Source organism: Pleurodeles waltl, chromosome 7 (genome assembly GCF_031143425.1).
Source record: "Pleurodeles waltl isolate 20211129_DDA chromosome 7, aPleWal1.hap1.20221129, whole genome shotgun sequence".
Taxonomy (NCBI): domain Eukaryota; kingdom Metazoa; phylum Chordata; class Amphibia; order Caudata; family Salamandridae; genus Pleurodeles; species Pleurodeles waltl.
The window spans coordinates 872020681-872036760 of NC_090446.1; the positions used below are offsets into that span (position 1 = coordinate 872020681).

A 16080-nucleotide genomic window follows, 5' to 3' on the forward strand; every position below is an offset into this window, starting at 1 on the left:
AGAGAATGATGAAATTATTTTTGTTGATGGTTACTGTTTAAGAGATAATGTGGGGACATTAAAAACTGGCTATGCTGAGTGAACAATTTCTGATATACTCGAAGCTTCATGGCTTTAAAGAGTGTTATCTGTACATGTTGCTGAATTAGTTGCCCTTACAAGAGCCTGTTCTATTAGTGCACAACTTAAAGCTACAATGTTTACGGATAGACAGTATGGATTTAGAATTGTCCATGATTTTGGCCAGTTATGGTCACAGAGAGGTTTCATGACCTCTTTTGTTTCACCAATTAGTAAGGGTGATAGAATTCATGATTTGTTACAAGCCCTACAATTAACTGAGAAGATTGTCAGAAATTTTAAAATGATGAAACAAATGCAAATTACCTGTTAACCACACTTGATACATGGGATAAAATTAAATCTCTTCAAGAAAATGTGTCTGATGAAGAGAAGAGAAAATGGATCAAATTAAAATTTGTTCAAAGAGATACAGACAATCTTTGGGTCTCAATTGAAGAACAGGTCATTTTGACAAACTGTCTACTAACGCAAATGGCGAGACATTATCATGGTCAAGCACATATTGGCAGAGATGCAATGATTCAAACTTTTTAAAAGTTTTGGTTTAATCAGAAGTTTAAACTGGTTTCTGAAGCAATTTGTCACAGATGCGTCACCTGCCAACAGAATAACATGGGAAAAAGAACAGTTGTCAATTTGAGTCACATTGGAAGAGCAGGAGGGCCATTTAACAGAAAGCAAATGGATTTCATTGAGATGCCTGTGTGTGGTGGTTTGAGATACGTGTTGGTGATCGTTTGTATTTTTAGTCACTGGATTGAAGCTTACACTACACGTAGAAATGATAGTCTCACAGTAGCAAAGCTTTTGCTTAGAGAACTGATACCAAGGTTTGGATTTCCAGCCTCTGTAGAATCAGAGAGAAGAAGCCACTTCAATAACGAAGTGATAAAATTACTATGTTCAGCCGTAAACATAGCTATCAACCTGAAACTTCTGTATTGGTAGAGCAAATGAATGGTACACTGAAAGCACAACTTGCAAAGATGTGTGCATCTACGAATCTGAAACGGCCAGATGCGTTGCCTTTGGTTTTGATGAGCATGAGAAACATCGCTGATAGGAAGATAGGACTGTGTCCCCATGAAATCCTCATGGGTAGAGCAATGAGGTTGCCAGCTGTTCCTGCAAATGCTTTTGTGAATATAACAGATGATATGATGCTGGATTACTGCAAGAATCTAGCTGATGTGGTTCACTCTTTCTCTCATCAGGTGGAAGCGATAAGAGTGCAACCATCTCAGGACCAGTGTCACAGTCCACGGGCTGACAACAGGGTGGTGGTCAAAGAGCACTGGGGAAAAACTTGTCTGGGACCTAAGGTAGAAGGGTCCATATCAAGTCGTACTTCTCATAATTGACACTACAACTGCTGTGAAGTGCGCTGGGATCCTGAACTGGATTCATGCCAGCCACACGAGGAAAGTGTCCTATCCACTAGAAATTAAATATTTTTATGTTCTTCTTTATTTTCTTCTACTTTCTGATTCTTTACAGGATGGATAACAATCACAATAGAGTGAACACTAATAGGTGTTGCAAGTGTATGTGTATTGCTTTGGGAATTGTATGTGTGTTTGTTGTTGATTATGATCATAAGTATTCATCACATACCTGTGTATAGTTATATTAGCTCTGTAGAGACTACTACACTTTCAAAGTTAGTAAAGTTTAATAGGGATGAGAAATACTTATTTAGACCACTTACAATCAGATCTTTCTTCTAATGTTTTCTATCACTTGTATGAATATGTTGGGACGATGAATATAAGAGAGTGTTATGCTTGTATGCAGATTCCATCATCAGTGTAAGAAGAAGTAACATACCATAGTTTGCCACTAACATATGTAATTAGTTGTAGTCTTCTACTTACAAGGCTTTATAATCAGGAATACATTCAGTATTTCTACTCTGAGACAGTGTTTTCTTTTGTTCTGATAAATCAGCATTTGAATAACATTGAGAAAGAAAGAAACACTGACATTGTGGGAGGTTTCTTTGAGCCTAAATTAACATTTGGGACTGCCTATGCAGATCGCAACAACCTTACATGCTTACTTTCACCAGTACAAACGTCCTGTTTAGATCAAACTGATGACAGGAGAAAAGGTTTGAAGGAGAAAATTGAGAAATGGTTAGTGAAGAGTACATTCAGAAATGACTACCCATTTAGTTAAACAAAAACTCAAGGAAAGTTTGTTGTAGATGCGCACCACGTAGGAAAGACACTAACTTTGTTGGAACGAGTGAATGCCAACATGTATTTCTTTTTAAGAATACATGGGACTTTATGCTAAATGGCCAGGACCCTGTTATTCCAGGAATTTATTACATCTATAGAAAGAATGCTTATTATCGTCTCCCAAGGGGATGGTATGGGACTTTCTATTTGGGAGTTGTATTCCTGAAAGTTTACAAATTGACTACATAGATGACACACACAATTCAAATGAATTACAAAGACCAAGACCAAAATAAGAAAATATTCTGAAATAAATGGGGATATATTTGGAGCAATTATTCCTTCTGTAGGAGTTGTTCTGAATGCTCTGAAAATTAGAAAGTTGTCTATTACTTGGGATAACATGCTAATTGATTTTTCTAGAGCTGTAATTTTAATGTATACTGAAATGGCTGCAGTCCGTTCAATGGTTCTTCAGAACCGTCTTGCATTAGACATCATTCTAGCAAAGAAAGGCAGAGTCTGCTAGATGCGTATATCCAAACATTGTTGTGCATACATTCCTGTCAAGAGTAAAGAAATTCAAAATGTTATTAAGAACCTGACAGATTCAAATTCAGACTTAAAAGATCTGAAATAGAGAGGGCTATGGGAAAATGTTGGCAAAAGTGTGACAAATGTGAGAAATTGGCTGGGTAATCTTTGTAAAGGGATTGTGGGAAAAATTCCAAGACCATTATTGATCTAATTACTTGTGACATTTGTACTATTGGATTTTAAAAACTGTATAAACTGATTAAGAGAAAGCAAATGAAAAATGATCAGAGGAGAAGAATTGAGACTTGAGAAACTGAGAAGCAAACAATTTTAGGATTTAAGACAAACTGAAAATTGGAGGAACACAAAAAAGAATAGATATATTAGAGAGACTAAGTTTTAGGCCAACAAATGAATTAATAAATTAATTAATATAGTTTTGCGATGACATATATTATCATCTGAGGAGGGACTGTTAGAGTGTGGAACTTACTAATAAAACCGCGTGATTAACTAAAAGAAAAACATACATTTAAAAGTGAAAGCTGGAATGAAAATGAGGCCTAGGCTGATAATTGACACAGATATTTCGAAAATTAAAATAAATCACACTCTAAATAAATGTATTTTATGTTTTACTAACCAAGAGTAATGAAATATAATAATTACATATTTGGAAAACAAATAGTTTAAGTTTTAGGAAATGTTGTACACTGCACATTTTATTGCGTTTAAAAAAAAAGGCCTAGGTTAGGCTAATTCAGAATGAGACAAATATGATGCTTAGAAAATGCTGGTGGCAGTGGAAAGTTTTCTATTCTTTCTAAAACATCCTGTGTGATGATAATGTCCGAAATAAATGTTCTTGTGCTTTAACTTTTCTAACATTTTGTTTAGTTCCTGCTAGATAGTGTTCCACAGAAAACAATGGCTTTCAATAGTTATATGTAGTTCAAAACATTTTATTATTGCAAAGAGAAACTGGTCATGGCCTGTGAAAGTAGATGAACCAATGAGGGAGAAAAAAAACACAAGAATAGCAACATGAAGAAACATGCTTTAGTTTTAATTGGTTCTGTCCAAAACCATCTATCGTCTAAACCAATGGTAGAGTAGCTAGTTATTTTTGGGACTTTAATATTATGTTAGCTTAGACTTGGGGAGATTTTTTGCTTTGTCCTTTGCTGTGTTCAGATGTGCTTTTATTTCTGTTAGTGAAATAATGTGCCACTTACAGTTCAGATGCATTAAGGCCAAATATTACTAAACTGTTCCCATAAATGTCACTGTCCACTGAAGATGACCACAAGATGCTCCACTTAAGATTTCTCTGCCTGCTGAACCCATTAAAGAGATGAATAACATAGTTTGCATTCGTCTTTCTTGCAAGTTTTCATGTTTTTCCTTCTAGAAACCCAACCGCTATTTTTGCTAGCGCCATAGATAGATGTTTTCCAAATGTAGTTTTTGTCTTCCTTTCCTTTTTGCATAAAGACCAACATGCTAAATCTAATTAGGGTAATAGCGAGAGTGTCACAGTCTGAATGTGGCTGCGCAAAATAACTGATTGTGATTAATTCATCTGTGTTAACTCAATGTATTCAATCTAAACTGTGCAAGGGATATTGCTGTTATTCTCAACGGAGATTCTTGAGTGCTTAATGATTCATATTCTGTCAAAGCTGAGATTCTTTAGAAGGTTTGGTCAACCTGTGTAATTCATGTACCTTTATAATTTGGTGTTGCATTTGAATTATGTGATCTTAGCACTGTTAATCTAAGGGCAATAAATGTTTGAACTTTACTGAACTGGTGTGGTGATTCATGGCCAAATAGGTCATGGTGTGTTTAAATTATTGATTCTATTGTTGACTAACGATGGTATTGTTGGTTTTGTTTGTTGACTTCGTAATGTTCAGAGCCAAACATTCACACCTATCTGAGTCCAAAGGTTAATTCGACCTCATAAGAATAGATTGGCGATTACCGTTACGTGTCCCCTTATAAAATAAATTGTCAAAACAAATATAAGGTAGGACGCACCAACAGTACCTTTAAAATGCGAGCCTAACTATAATGTCCCTGTAACCTTTGTTTTTTTTTTCAGTGAATTTCTATTTTTTTTTTAAACATGTAGTAATTTTAATTACTATACGTTAAAACCACTGCCACGCACGGTCTTCGGCCGTTCGCAGCAGCAGTTGGCCTCAAGGCTTGGCCCGAAGGCCATATAAGCTCTCAACCTTGCACCGCACACATCCTTCACCCATGTGCAGGGGGGTTGCCCACAAGACCTGGCCTGCAGCCAGACCCTACACCCAACCCCATGCTGTGCACAGCCCTTTGGATGTGCGGTGGAAGTTGTCCACAGCTTCAGGGGGAGGGGGGAGGGGGGAGGGGAAAGGTGGGAGAGTGTGTGTGTTTTAGAGAGACACCACTCGTTTCTCAGTCATTACTACTCTGTTTTTAAGGAACAATCTAAATGGTTCCTGGAAGCTTAATGCTTGGATTTTGCTTCCACTAAGAGCAGAAGTAATTGAGAAACTGATGAATGCAAACTTGCCTCGCGTATGGGCTCAAATAAAAGGATCCATGCGTTTTGGCAGAGCCATTCCAAGTTGTCAAGAACATAAAGGCCTTCCAAATGGGCCAAACAATTTCTACATGTTTTCCAAGAAACCATTGATCATAGGGATTGTTAAACCAGGGAAAGACCACTTACGTAAGCTGTTATAGCTGCATGTTACACATTAACAGTGCACTGTAAACCAAACTTCTCCAAATGTAGTAGATGTACTATGTTGAGATGAGAAGGTGGAGGGAGTCTACAAATGAGATCTGGTCTGCATGGCAGCCTCAAGCGGTCTCTCTGATATGCCCCTCCTGTGCTCGCTTTTGCTGGCTCTGGGGCACGAGACACAAAGCTGCAGTAGCTGCTTTCAGTGAGTAGGTCTTTGTTGGTGGTTCTGTTACAGGACAAAGAAAGGGAACTACATTTTTGAGCACGCCAATGTGGCAGCCATTTTAGATCCATGTGTGCGTAAAAGGCAGCTGAATCAATAATTTCTGATCAGTATTAACACACTGAAGCAGAAGGAAATAGAAGTTCTCTTTGCCCCGTATAAGGCTTGTTCAGTTCAGTCTGTCCTCTACAACTGAAAAATATTGATCTATAGATCACCTTCATCGCAAGGGCCATGAGGTAATCAAGAGAGGTGGTTGGTTTGATCTTTGATAGTGGTGTCTCAACATGAGGATTCCCAAGATGTCCTTCAGTAAAATTGGCATTTGTGGGAGGGATGGAAACAGATGCCAAAGAATCAGGATTAGGTATAGGTAGATCCCTTAAGCAATGTAATAAAGTAGTGATTCCTTTTTTTATATAATGGGCAAAGCTGATAACTCTTAACAGCCTTGCTTTCCATCATCACTCTCCTAGTTTCCCTCAACCTTATCCTGTGAAAGAGAGAGCAACAGTGTGTGGGCTTCCATCCCAGAGCGACACATCCATGATTCAGCAACCAGAGGTGGAAGATCAGAACCAACTCTCTCCATTCCTGAATATTCCCCTCCCACAGAGCACAGTACCTATTCAAAACGGAGGTGAACTTGCTTGATATATATGTGTCCCACTGATGTGTGCTAATATTCATCCCTGCTGGGCACAATGTTAGCAAAGGACAATGGGACTGGTGAAGTAATTACCAGTTGTTACTAGTTGATAGAACAGGAGAGAGCAGATTAAAATAATTTCAAGACAGTTCCATGCTGTTGGAACAGGCATGTCCATTGCATAGTAAATGTCTGTGCCCATCCCCCTTCTCTGAGTAGCACTACCTGCATTTGGTATGTTGATGTTTGATTTTAGCCCTGGCCTCACACTAATTTTGTGTGTGCGTGGAGACCTAGACCTGTCTTTTTTACATAAGTGAGCTCTTGAACCTGTCCTGTGACCTGGACAGTTGAACCAAGAGTACCCTCATAGAACCTACACTGGACTACTGTCCTTGTCGTGAGTTTAGAACAAAACAGTGGTGGCAATGTCCTGTTTACTGTGTACACAGATGTTACCAGGCTAGTGCAACTGGAGTGGAGGTCTATTGGCCCACTCATCTAAAGCTTCACTTATACGTACTTATCCAGATACTAGATCTACCTCTCAAATGTACGTGTATGTGCCTTGCTTGTGTGTTATATGCATGGTTCGAGTCAAAATAATGGAGGTCTGTGGGATCCATTATGTATGCCATTAGCCAGGCTCACTTCACAAGATGGAGATGATGTTTTTGAGACAGTGGAAGTTTATTACTGATATCCCTACAGCTGGAGGAAGGAGAGGGAGTCAAAGACGTGAGGAAAGAAGCAGCAAGGCTCCTTTAGATATTCAATTAGGCATTTTGCTGATCAAGGAGCTGTTAATTAATCTTTCTGTAGTACTGCCATTTAGTAGATGATGGGGGTGAAGGGTGGGACTGCACTGCAGACTTTGAAGTGCAGGGGAAGGGGACGCTTTGGATAAGCACAGCCTTTTTTCTATCCCTCATCACCCTTTTCAGCTTTGTTGATGACAGCCATTTGCTTAAATCTCATACCTCTTGGTGCTGTTATTGTAGGTGCTCCAGGCTGGAAACATCCCTGCTGTACAAAGCATCGCTCTACACAAAGGCGCTCTCTGCAGAGCAGCATCGAAAACACAGCTGAAATGAGAACCTGAAACTGCTCCTGAAAGTGCAGGTTATCCACATCTCGTGTCTGCTTTTGCTGTACATAGATGGGGCCCACTGAGTTTCCCATGACCAAGGGAGTGCTCTGCAGAGTACGGAGAAGACTGCTGTGCAACATGAGTTATATGAGCTGGTGTCTGCCCAATAGCCAGCTTCCCAGAGGTGAAGGGACATCACTTGAGTTTACTCCTTCCTGTAGGAGATGGTCACCTGTCCTAAAGCGCCTACAAGCTAACCTGCCTGCTGAGAGAAGGAAAGAACCTTCCAACCCTGCAGGATAGGTAACCCTCGAGGAGGAGTGAGGTGCAGCTTGACACTGGAATGTTTAGATCCACCAGATGTGGAAGATTGTGTAGAGTGATTTTGTGTGCCATTGTCAATGGACAGAAATCTCTTCCTCAGCAGTTCCTGGTGTGATCACTGGAGCTCAGTCAGGGCTGGGAACCTCAGAAGCATGACCAGAGCTAATGTGCCAGAAGAGAAGTTACAGAATGACCTGAGCCACTATGTCAACAAAGAAGTTGTGATGTGACAGTGAGGCATCTGCTGGGCCTTACCATCTAATCAAGATGGACCTGGACATGGTTGCACCATCTAGAATATCCCCAGACTGGATTCAGATTTTGAAAAGCAACTGCTTTACCACGTGACGGTAGATGACAGTCTGACTCCGGGACAGCTTTGTTCCATGATGTAGAGTTATGCTTCCAGCTGCCTGATTGCCTTCAGGTCCATCAAGGAACATTTATTGCCCAATTTTGAATTGTGACCAGAATCTATGCACCACATACAAATGTTGTGCATGTCCAACACCGTCAAAGGAACTCCGGATCCCTGATGAATGGCGATGAAAGAAAGTAACTGACAAACTCAGGGGTGGTGCCTGTGTGCCACACTGTCAATTCTGGAGCAGTGCAAGGCCTTTGTGGTGTCAGACTGTGCCAACTACCAATGCACACAAGCCATTGCTGTTGTAAATCCAGAACCAGTCTGGTGTGTGGGGATATAGAGATATTCTAAAGGCAAGGAATGTGTCGTTAGTAGTATCCATCAGAAACCTTTCTCATTGACCTTGGTGAGACTGAGAGACCACAAGAGGGATGGTAGTTCTCAGCTTTAGTGGGATCAACGTTGATTTTTAAGGATAAGTTACAATTGTGCTGCTTGGAGGTAGCTTGATACAACACCAAGTTAGAAAGCAGAATTGGTGCAGGCCAGGAAATGAGCTACTAAGAAAGGAAAGCAGGTCTATGGCAAAGGGAAGAGGGTCTGGATCATTAGAGCCCCTCTGAGTGGTCTATATCAGAGTTTGGCCTGTGGAGAAAGGGATTTATTCAGAAAGCTGAGAGAAAGTACTTCAAGGACAGGCTAGCTTTGTGTGAGAATGAGATAAGGAAATAAAAAAAGGGATGCAAGAGAGAATAGATGAAGACCCTTTAACAGCAGCATCAAGTTACTTTTACATTTGTTAAAGTTATACAAAACAAAGGAGCAAAATATGTTGCTTCTAGATTCATGAGAACCAGCAGCAGTGTCTCCAGTATGAAATTAGATTATTTCAGTTTCCTCCTTATGTTCTTAGAAAGGTTTATTTGGATGTTCAAACATGTTGCTTAAAAATAAATACTTGAAGACTGGTAAGTTTTTCTTTTTAGTTTCACAAGGATACACAAGAAATGCATTTTAGTGATGCATCACAATCTTTCTTTGTCTAACTGGGAACCACAATGCGGCAACTAGATGGGACTCATTTGAGGCCCTTTTAATTGCTTTAGGCTCTCTTGTACAGAGGAATGAGACTGTCACCAATGAGCCTAATGAATTAGTTTCATTTCTCAAGGAGGATATTTGTGTCACTGTAGGAAGGTACTGGACTGAAGTATGAAGAGATTTGCTCGTCTTTGATGAAATGCCTTCAGTCACACCACACATTCCCTAATGAATTGGGCCCTGGAAGCATTAGTATGGGTGGATAAGAGGAAGGGAACCAAGAAATGATCACACCAGTCCAATGACATGTAGTTGAAGGTTTACTCGCAATCTTGTTTGACAAGATCAAGGATAGACCCTTGGACATGTATAGGTTTGTTATGATGTAGAAGGAAGTTGATTGCTGAGATAGAAGATGTCAGTTCAGATGTAATCTAGTCAGTTGACCTATTCCACCTCAATACAATCTACAAGAAGGATATTATTGAAAGGGAACCAGGAGTTAAAGGCAATGAGTTCAAAGAGTTAATTTAAAACTGAACTGCTCCAGGAGGAGACTGGATTGTGAAAAGTCTCATTTGGAGGAATCTAAAGGAGGAAAAGGATGGAGTAGGAATAATTTGGATTAATTTTGTGGAGAACAACAATCCTACACCCATTTTACCTAGATAATGGAGTATGTGGACGAAGGTGGCAGGAATGTCAATGGGGTGTAAGTAGTGATTTAACAATGCTTCCCTTCAAATAAGGATATTAAAACCATGGTCGAAGAGAGTAGCTCTGATGCTGGTGCAATCAAAACCTGTAAACTGACATTTGACAAGCATGCTGTTTAGAATAGGGGAGAGGTTGGAGTCAGAAGAGGATGCCTTAAATGAGACATTTATCTGGATTAAATTCACAGAACATGGCCTTCTGATTGAGGATGAAGGTTTCTTGAGACACTAGAACCCCGGAAAATAAATTTATATTGAGAGTCGGAAGTGGAACAGGAAGAGGAAGCTCAGGAAGACCACAGTGAGAGGAACTGGGCCACTGGAGCAAAGTTTAAGGACAGCAGTGTCAACAGAGGCAGGGGTGTGGTTTTAAGAGAGCAAATTCCTGGGTTATGATATTTAATTTATCAACAACTTTCTACATGGACAAAGAGAAATTGGGAAGTGGAAAAAATTAGAAGACTTTTTAAAATGATTTCTGTGTTAGAACAGTTAGGCTTGAGATGTGTCTCAGGAGAATGAAGTGTGAAAGGGTGGGCACCCATTCTGGGTGATGACAAAGATCAAAAATGCTTGCACAGTTTTATCTCAAAAGTGGGGAGAAAGGGTTAAGGGGGCTGGAATGTGTGGCTAAAAGTACACAGGATGTAAAATAGAGGGGAATCCTAGAAGGACAACAAAAAATGGTAATAGATCAGGAGTCAGAGGTGGCTCCTGGGGAGGACTTAGTTGGCATAAGAGAAGTCGATCCAAACATTTGAGATTGAGGATTCATTCTGACGAGCCAGACACAGAGTGTGGAGGAGGTGATGCATTAGTTACATCTGAACCCCAACAGAAGGGGGCATGGAAAGTTCTGGGTTGAGGCTAGTTCCTTCAAGTCTTAAAAAAAATATGGGGATTAATGTCTGATGCCCTGAGCTTAATTTTTGTATTGTTTTTAATACTGACATTCAATTAACACCTTTGATGTTGATAGCCTGAAATTACAAGTTTCTTTATATTTGAGGATGTTATAGTTTTTCCGTCTTTAGAAAAACTGCAGCAGTATCAACAATTATATCAAATCAATTTTATAAAATGTACACATTCCACCTGTTAGCATAGCAGCCAACCCTCTACTGACCTGAATTATGATTAGAGGACATTATTCATCCAAATATTGGCAGTGAACAGCATTCCAGAACTGATTAGCAATGTCCAACTCAAACTGCAATCCAGTTCAACCACTTTCTACTAACAGCCAGAAGCAGCATTTGCAGTGTTTTAGTATGGTTATGATACAAGAAAAACGTGAATGCATTAGTAAAAACAGATTCCTTGGCCTCATAGACAGATGTTAAAACACACTCGTACAGCCATTGTTATTAAGAAGAGGAATGCTGTTACCTTTAACTCTAAAATGTTACAGAATTAGACAGTTGATCATTAAGAAATGCAGAGAAGAGGTTATGTGGTAAGCGAGCAGAAGCTGAAGTATTAAGACCTTACCTCATCCTTCATTAGCCGCAAAGTCTTTCAGATTGAAAAAAAACAGAAGAGGGAGAGAAAATGATAAAAGAAGATCAGTTGAACACCAGGAATCACCAGAAAGTCAAACCAGAGGATAGAAAACATAGGTTGTCAAGAATTCTCCTAAAATATAGAACCCATCAGACATTCAAAAATGCAAATCTGAATACCTTATAAGTCTCCTACAGTCTGAAAACATGGTAGGTAATGCATGCCAGCAAACAATGCACACGAAAACTATCAAATTAAGTGCAGAAAACTTGAAAGGCCTGTCAGAGATTAAACATGTTTTCATATTTTTTTTACGGCATACCATTTTGTTCTAGTTTGAATTGTCTTTTCACAAATACCACAATGTCAGTGCAGATTTTAGATATTACATAAAATAGTGAGTTTTCTTCATTTATGGCAATTATAAAGAAATAGCAGTGGAATTACTCAGCCTAGGCGACAGTGCTATAGTTGCCTGCCTAACAAAGTGGCCTCTGGGAATTGTGCTGCAACAGCTCAAGCTCAGTGTTCACCACATGCCTATCACAACAACTAACTGAAGACAGCAAACTATATAAACAATTTACTTCATTTCATTGTGACAGAAAAAAGAAATATGAAAGCAAGACTAAAAATAATTCAAACCACTAATTTATTACTCAAGACTAAAGATAGTTAGGAATAAAAAATGCCATTATATGAGCAAGTCAAAACCACACTTCAGGTTCACATTTGATAGTGAGATAAAAAATGAAGCAATGGTCCATCATATTTAACAGCTTGCTGGAAACTGTTGTGGAAGGGAAAGAAATAGATGGGTAAATTCCCATTACACTTGTCTCTTATAAGTAACCCCTATGCCTCCTTTTACACCGACAAACATCTATTCACTTTTCCAACCCCTCCAGGCTCGACATTACCAGCATTATTTTTTATATGTGTTTTAGAAACCAGACATGATATACTGTTCTGCAAAATTAAACAGCACAGTAAAAAGACTGACTGGTTTACAAACCCCTTCAATGTGCGCAAATTAAAATACAGAAGAGCTGAACCAATATTTCGTAATGTGTACACGAAGCTCCAAACAATATTAAACTTTTGTCACAGAACACCACAAAGCATTCTACACAGCAAAGACAGAATGCTTTCAGATCACTGAAGGCCAAAATAAGACCAGTAAACTGGGAAAACATGGCCGCAACTTCAGAGTCACTCAGACAACCTAATTCTAAAGACTTTACACCAAATGTCTGACTTTGTGAAAACAATGTCAAAGCATTTGCAGATTAGTCATGTTCTTAGTTGAATAAATCTTCATGCATCACATAAGTCTTAATCAAAATCCTTCAGGACTGTACCTTGTGGTGCCAGTATCCCAAATAGTCACACGTATCTAAAATAGTCCACTGAAAATATTAATTGCCCAAGTCCTCTTCAAATCAACCACCTCATAATTTCTCAATACCTTTATCCAGGATCTGCAAATTAGCAACATCTGACCAATGATCATACTGCGTGCCATAAGAAAAATATCTTTAGAAAAACATACTGACCACCTATAAACATTCACAATCTCCACCATAATCTACAGTCTTCCACGAAATAGATTGCTCTTCTCAGGATTTTATAAAATGAATATACATTCTAAGATGAAAGGGGAGATTTCTTTCTTAGATTACTCAAACTGCGGAAAGCATTTTAAACTGCAGCTTGCAGTCATGGATTTCACTTCTTTCCTAGCTTCAAAGCCAAACGACTCACACAATGAACACCTTCATTCAGGTAACCCCCCAAAATAATCTTGTGTACATCAAGGACTGCCTTTAAATCTTAAGGCCTTCCTGCCCTTCCCTAGTCTTATTCGGACATTAGGGACAATCTACCCTTATGCGTCAAGACCATTTTTTGCATAAATATTTGGGCCAAGTTTGAGTTCAAATATATATTCCACACATTGTGGATTATAAAGATAATTCAACAAAAAAGGGGCGGGGGGTCATCTTGCTAGTGAACAAGGATTTGATTTGGGGTTGCTCCCTACAGGGGTTATTCCTGCTTTCTCGCCCAGGCACCCAATGCAAGACTAGAGTGAGAAGAAAGCCATCTTTCCTGGTTAGCTGAGAACGGGCTTTGGTGTCTTTGCCGGATAAGAGGTCTCCACCCTCAAAAAGCCCACCCTGACATGGTGGATCACCAGAGTTCCAAAACTGTAGCGATTCTGTCAAATCAGAGTCAAAGGGGATGAGTATGTTGCAGATCCCATCCAAGTAGTATTTATTGCCAGGAATGTAAAAGAGTGAATGTAGAAAGGAGAAGTGTACTTTTTTTTTTTGTTAGCACAAATGGCAGTCTAATGCGACAGAACATACTCGAGTGAGATTCAAGAAAACCCCTGTTCCACTTGAAACCACAGCTTTTTTGTTTCCAGAGCTATGGTTTGAATTTAAAGCCGGGCGAACCTGGGTCACTTGGATATATGCTCTCACAACTGGAGAACCTAAGATCCCCTTTCCCACTGGGCAAAGTAGTGTTGCCTTATTTCCTCTGGATGTTTTGGTTTCCCTTATAAATTCTAACCTCTTTTTTATGGAAGCTATGGTTAGTGTAGGGAATTTAATGGAAAGCATTTGGGCGACATTTATTAACAGGGGATGAAATTCATTTTGAGACTTGCTATCCTTCCCATCATGATATCTGATGCTATTCCAACACTGCATGTCTTTGTGCAATGCTTGCAATAGTAGGGGGAGTTTGCAGATCTATAAATCCCTTGTCTTAGGGGGTTAGAAACACACCAAAGTTCTTAATGAGTGTCTGACCGTGCAAGGCCTAATTGTGTCTGCCAGTTTTGGGTCCTATTCTGGGAGTCAGCGATGACCATTCCCTGAGATTTGGAATAGCTGATGTTCAACCTGGAAACATGTGAATTTATCTAGTTCAAGCTGAAACATCCGTAGCCACAGATCTGTCACAAAGCATGGGATGTCACCTAATTTATATTCCATTTCTCCTACTCTGACATCCCCGATGCTCTGCTTTCTGCTAATACGATGAACCAAAGGCTCCAGCGAAAGGGTGAAAAACAGGGAAGAGAGAAGACACCCCTCTCGTTCCCTAACAGATATGAATATCATGCAAAAAACCTCTATTGATCTTTACTTTAGTGGATGGGCTTTTATAGTGAGCTTGAATGAACATTTTTACCTTGAAGCCCAATGAGGTTCTAATAGTTTTATTTGATATGGCCAGTCACAATTGAAATACACATTGAGCAAGGAAAAAGGCAGTTGGCAGGTTGTTTCTTTCAGCCACCTCCATCAAGTCAATGTGTTGTCCTCTGCTTATTTATTTCTAAAGAAACCAGACTGGTAGGTTGAGATCAGTCTTGGCCATAATGTGTGGAGCATTGGGACTAAGATAGAGAGAAATAACTTTGCATCACAATTTAAAAGCTCTATGGGACTGTAAGATCCACAATTATTATGAATTATCTGTCTTCAGTAAAAAGGATAGATGTGAGGTCGCTACTGAGCGTGTAACTGCCTGATATTGTTAAAAACTAGTGAAACACTTTTGCTAGCGGGTCGGCTAATATAGCAAACGTTTAATAAAAAAAGAGGCAGGGAAGAAACTGGGCCCTGGTGCTTCTGAATTAACCATGTTTTGAATCGCTTTCTGTATCTTTCCCACCGTGATTGCCTCTTCTAATGGTTTGGAGTCAAGTTCTAAGCTAGGCAGAGTACACCCATCCCAAAAAAAAAAAACTGTTCTGCTTTAAGTGGTCCAAATAGTGATGGCAGAAGAAAGAGGAATAAAGCTCTCCAAATGTGTCTAAGATCTCTGTAGTGGAAATCTGTTGCTGTTTGTGTCCGATAATTCCCTGATAGGATTACACATATTGACTTACCTTAATTTGTAAGCCAGTAAACTGTCGGCCTTATCTCCCTTTTCACAGTAATTCCATTTGATATATAGCAGCTTGCATGCCGTTTTTTCATGGTGCGCTAACGTAGTTCGCCTCAGATTCTGTGGAATTCCCTGAGTGTGCAGGTCATGCCCCCCTGTTAGTGGTGAGATCCAGCTTGAGAACCTTGGGACTGAAGGCTGGATTTTTTTTCCTTGCTAAGTGCACAAACGCAGATGAGTGGGAGAGTAACTCATCATGAATCACCACTTTTTTGGCATACTAAAGTGTGGATTAATTGACCTCACCCCACCCTCACTGTAACTCATGATACTTGTTTGAGCCTTGAACCGTCATCTGGCAAGCTTCTTTTAGAAGAGTAGAGTAAACTGCTCATTCAGGGAGGATGTAGGTGGAGTTTGTTAATCTTCTGTGAACTCTCCTACTGGCGGAAGAGGCAACAGCTTTCCTTTTCACTTGCTTTTGATTTTGGAAATTTGTTAAGGACCAACGAGCCCAACCCTTCATCTTCTGGCACGGCAGCAGACATGCCAAGCATCACTCTTGTTGCCTGAATCTTTCTTACGGCAAGTGCAAATAAACAGGAAGCCCAACCAAAAAAGGGATTTTTTTTAAACTTTGGGAGAGGAGTATTTAACTCTTTGAAAACTCTGTCCTTGGCCAAACTGTAGGAGCAGACGTCTTGGAAGAAAGTC

The 16080-nt window shown here is 39.6% G+C and overlaps 1 protein-coding gene across 1 annotated transcript in view; it reads right to left on the reverse strand.

The window, feature by feature from the left end:
• Positions 1 to 16080, reverse strand: part of DIAPH1 (diaphanous related formin 1) — a 978623-nt gene that overhangs the window by 837240 nt on the left and 125303 nt on the right. The window contains exon 2 of the mRNA XM_069199475.1: positions 11446 to 11469. Coding sequence (XP_069055576.1) covers positions 11446 to 11469 — 24 coding nt within the window. The remainder of the gene's footprint in view (positions 1 to 11445; positions 11470 to 16080) is intronic.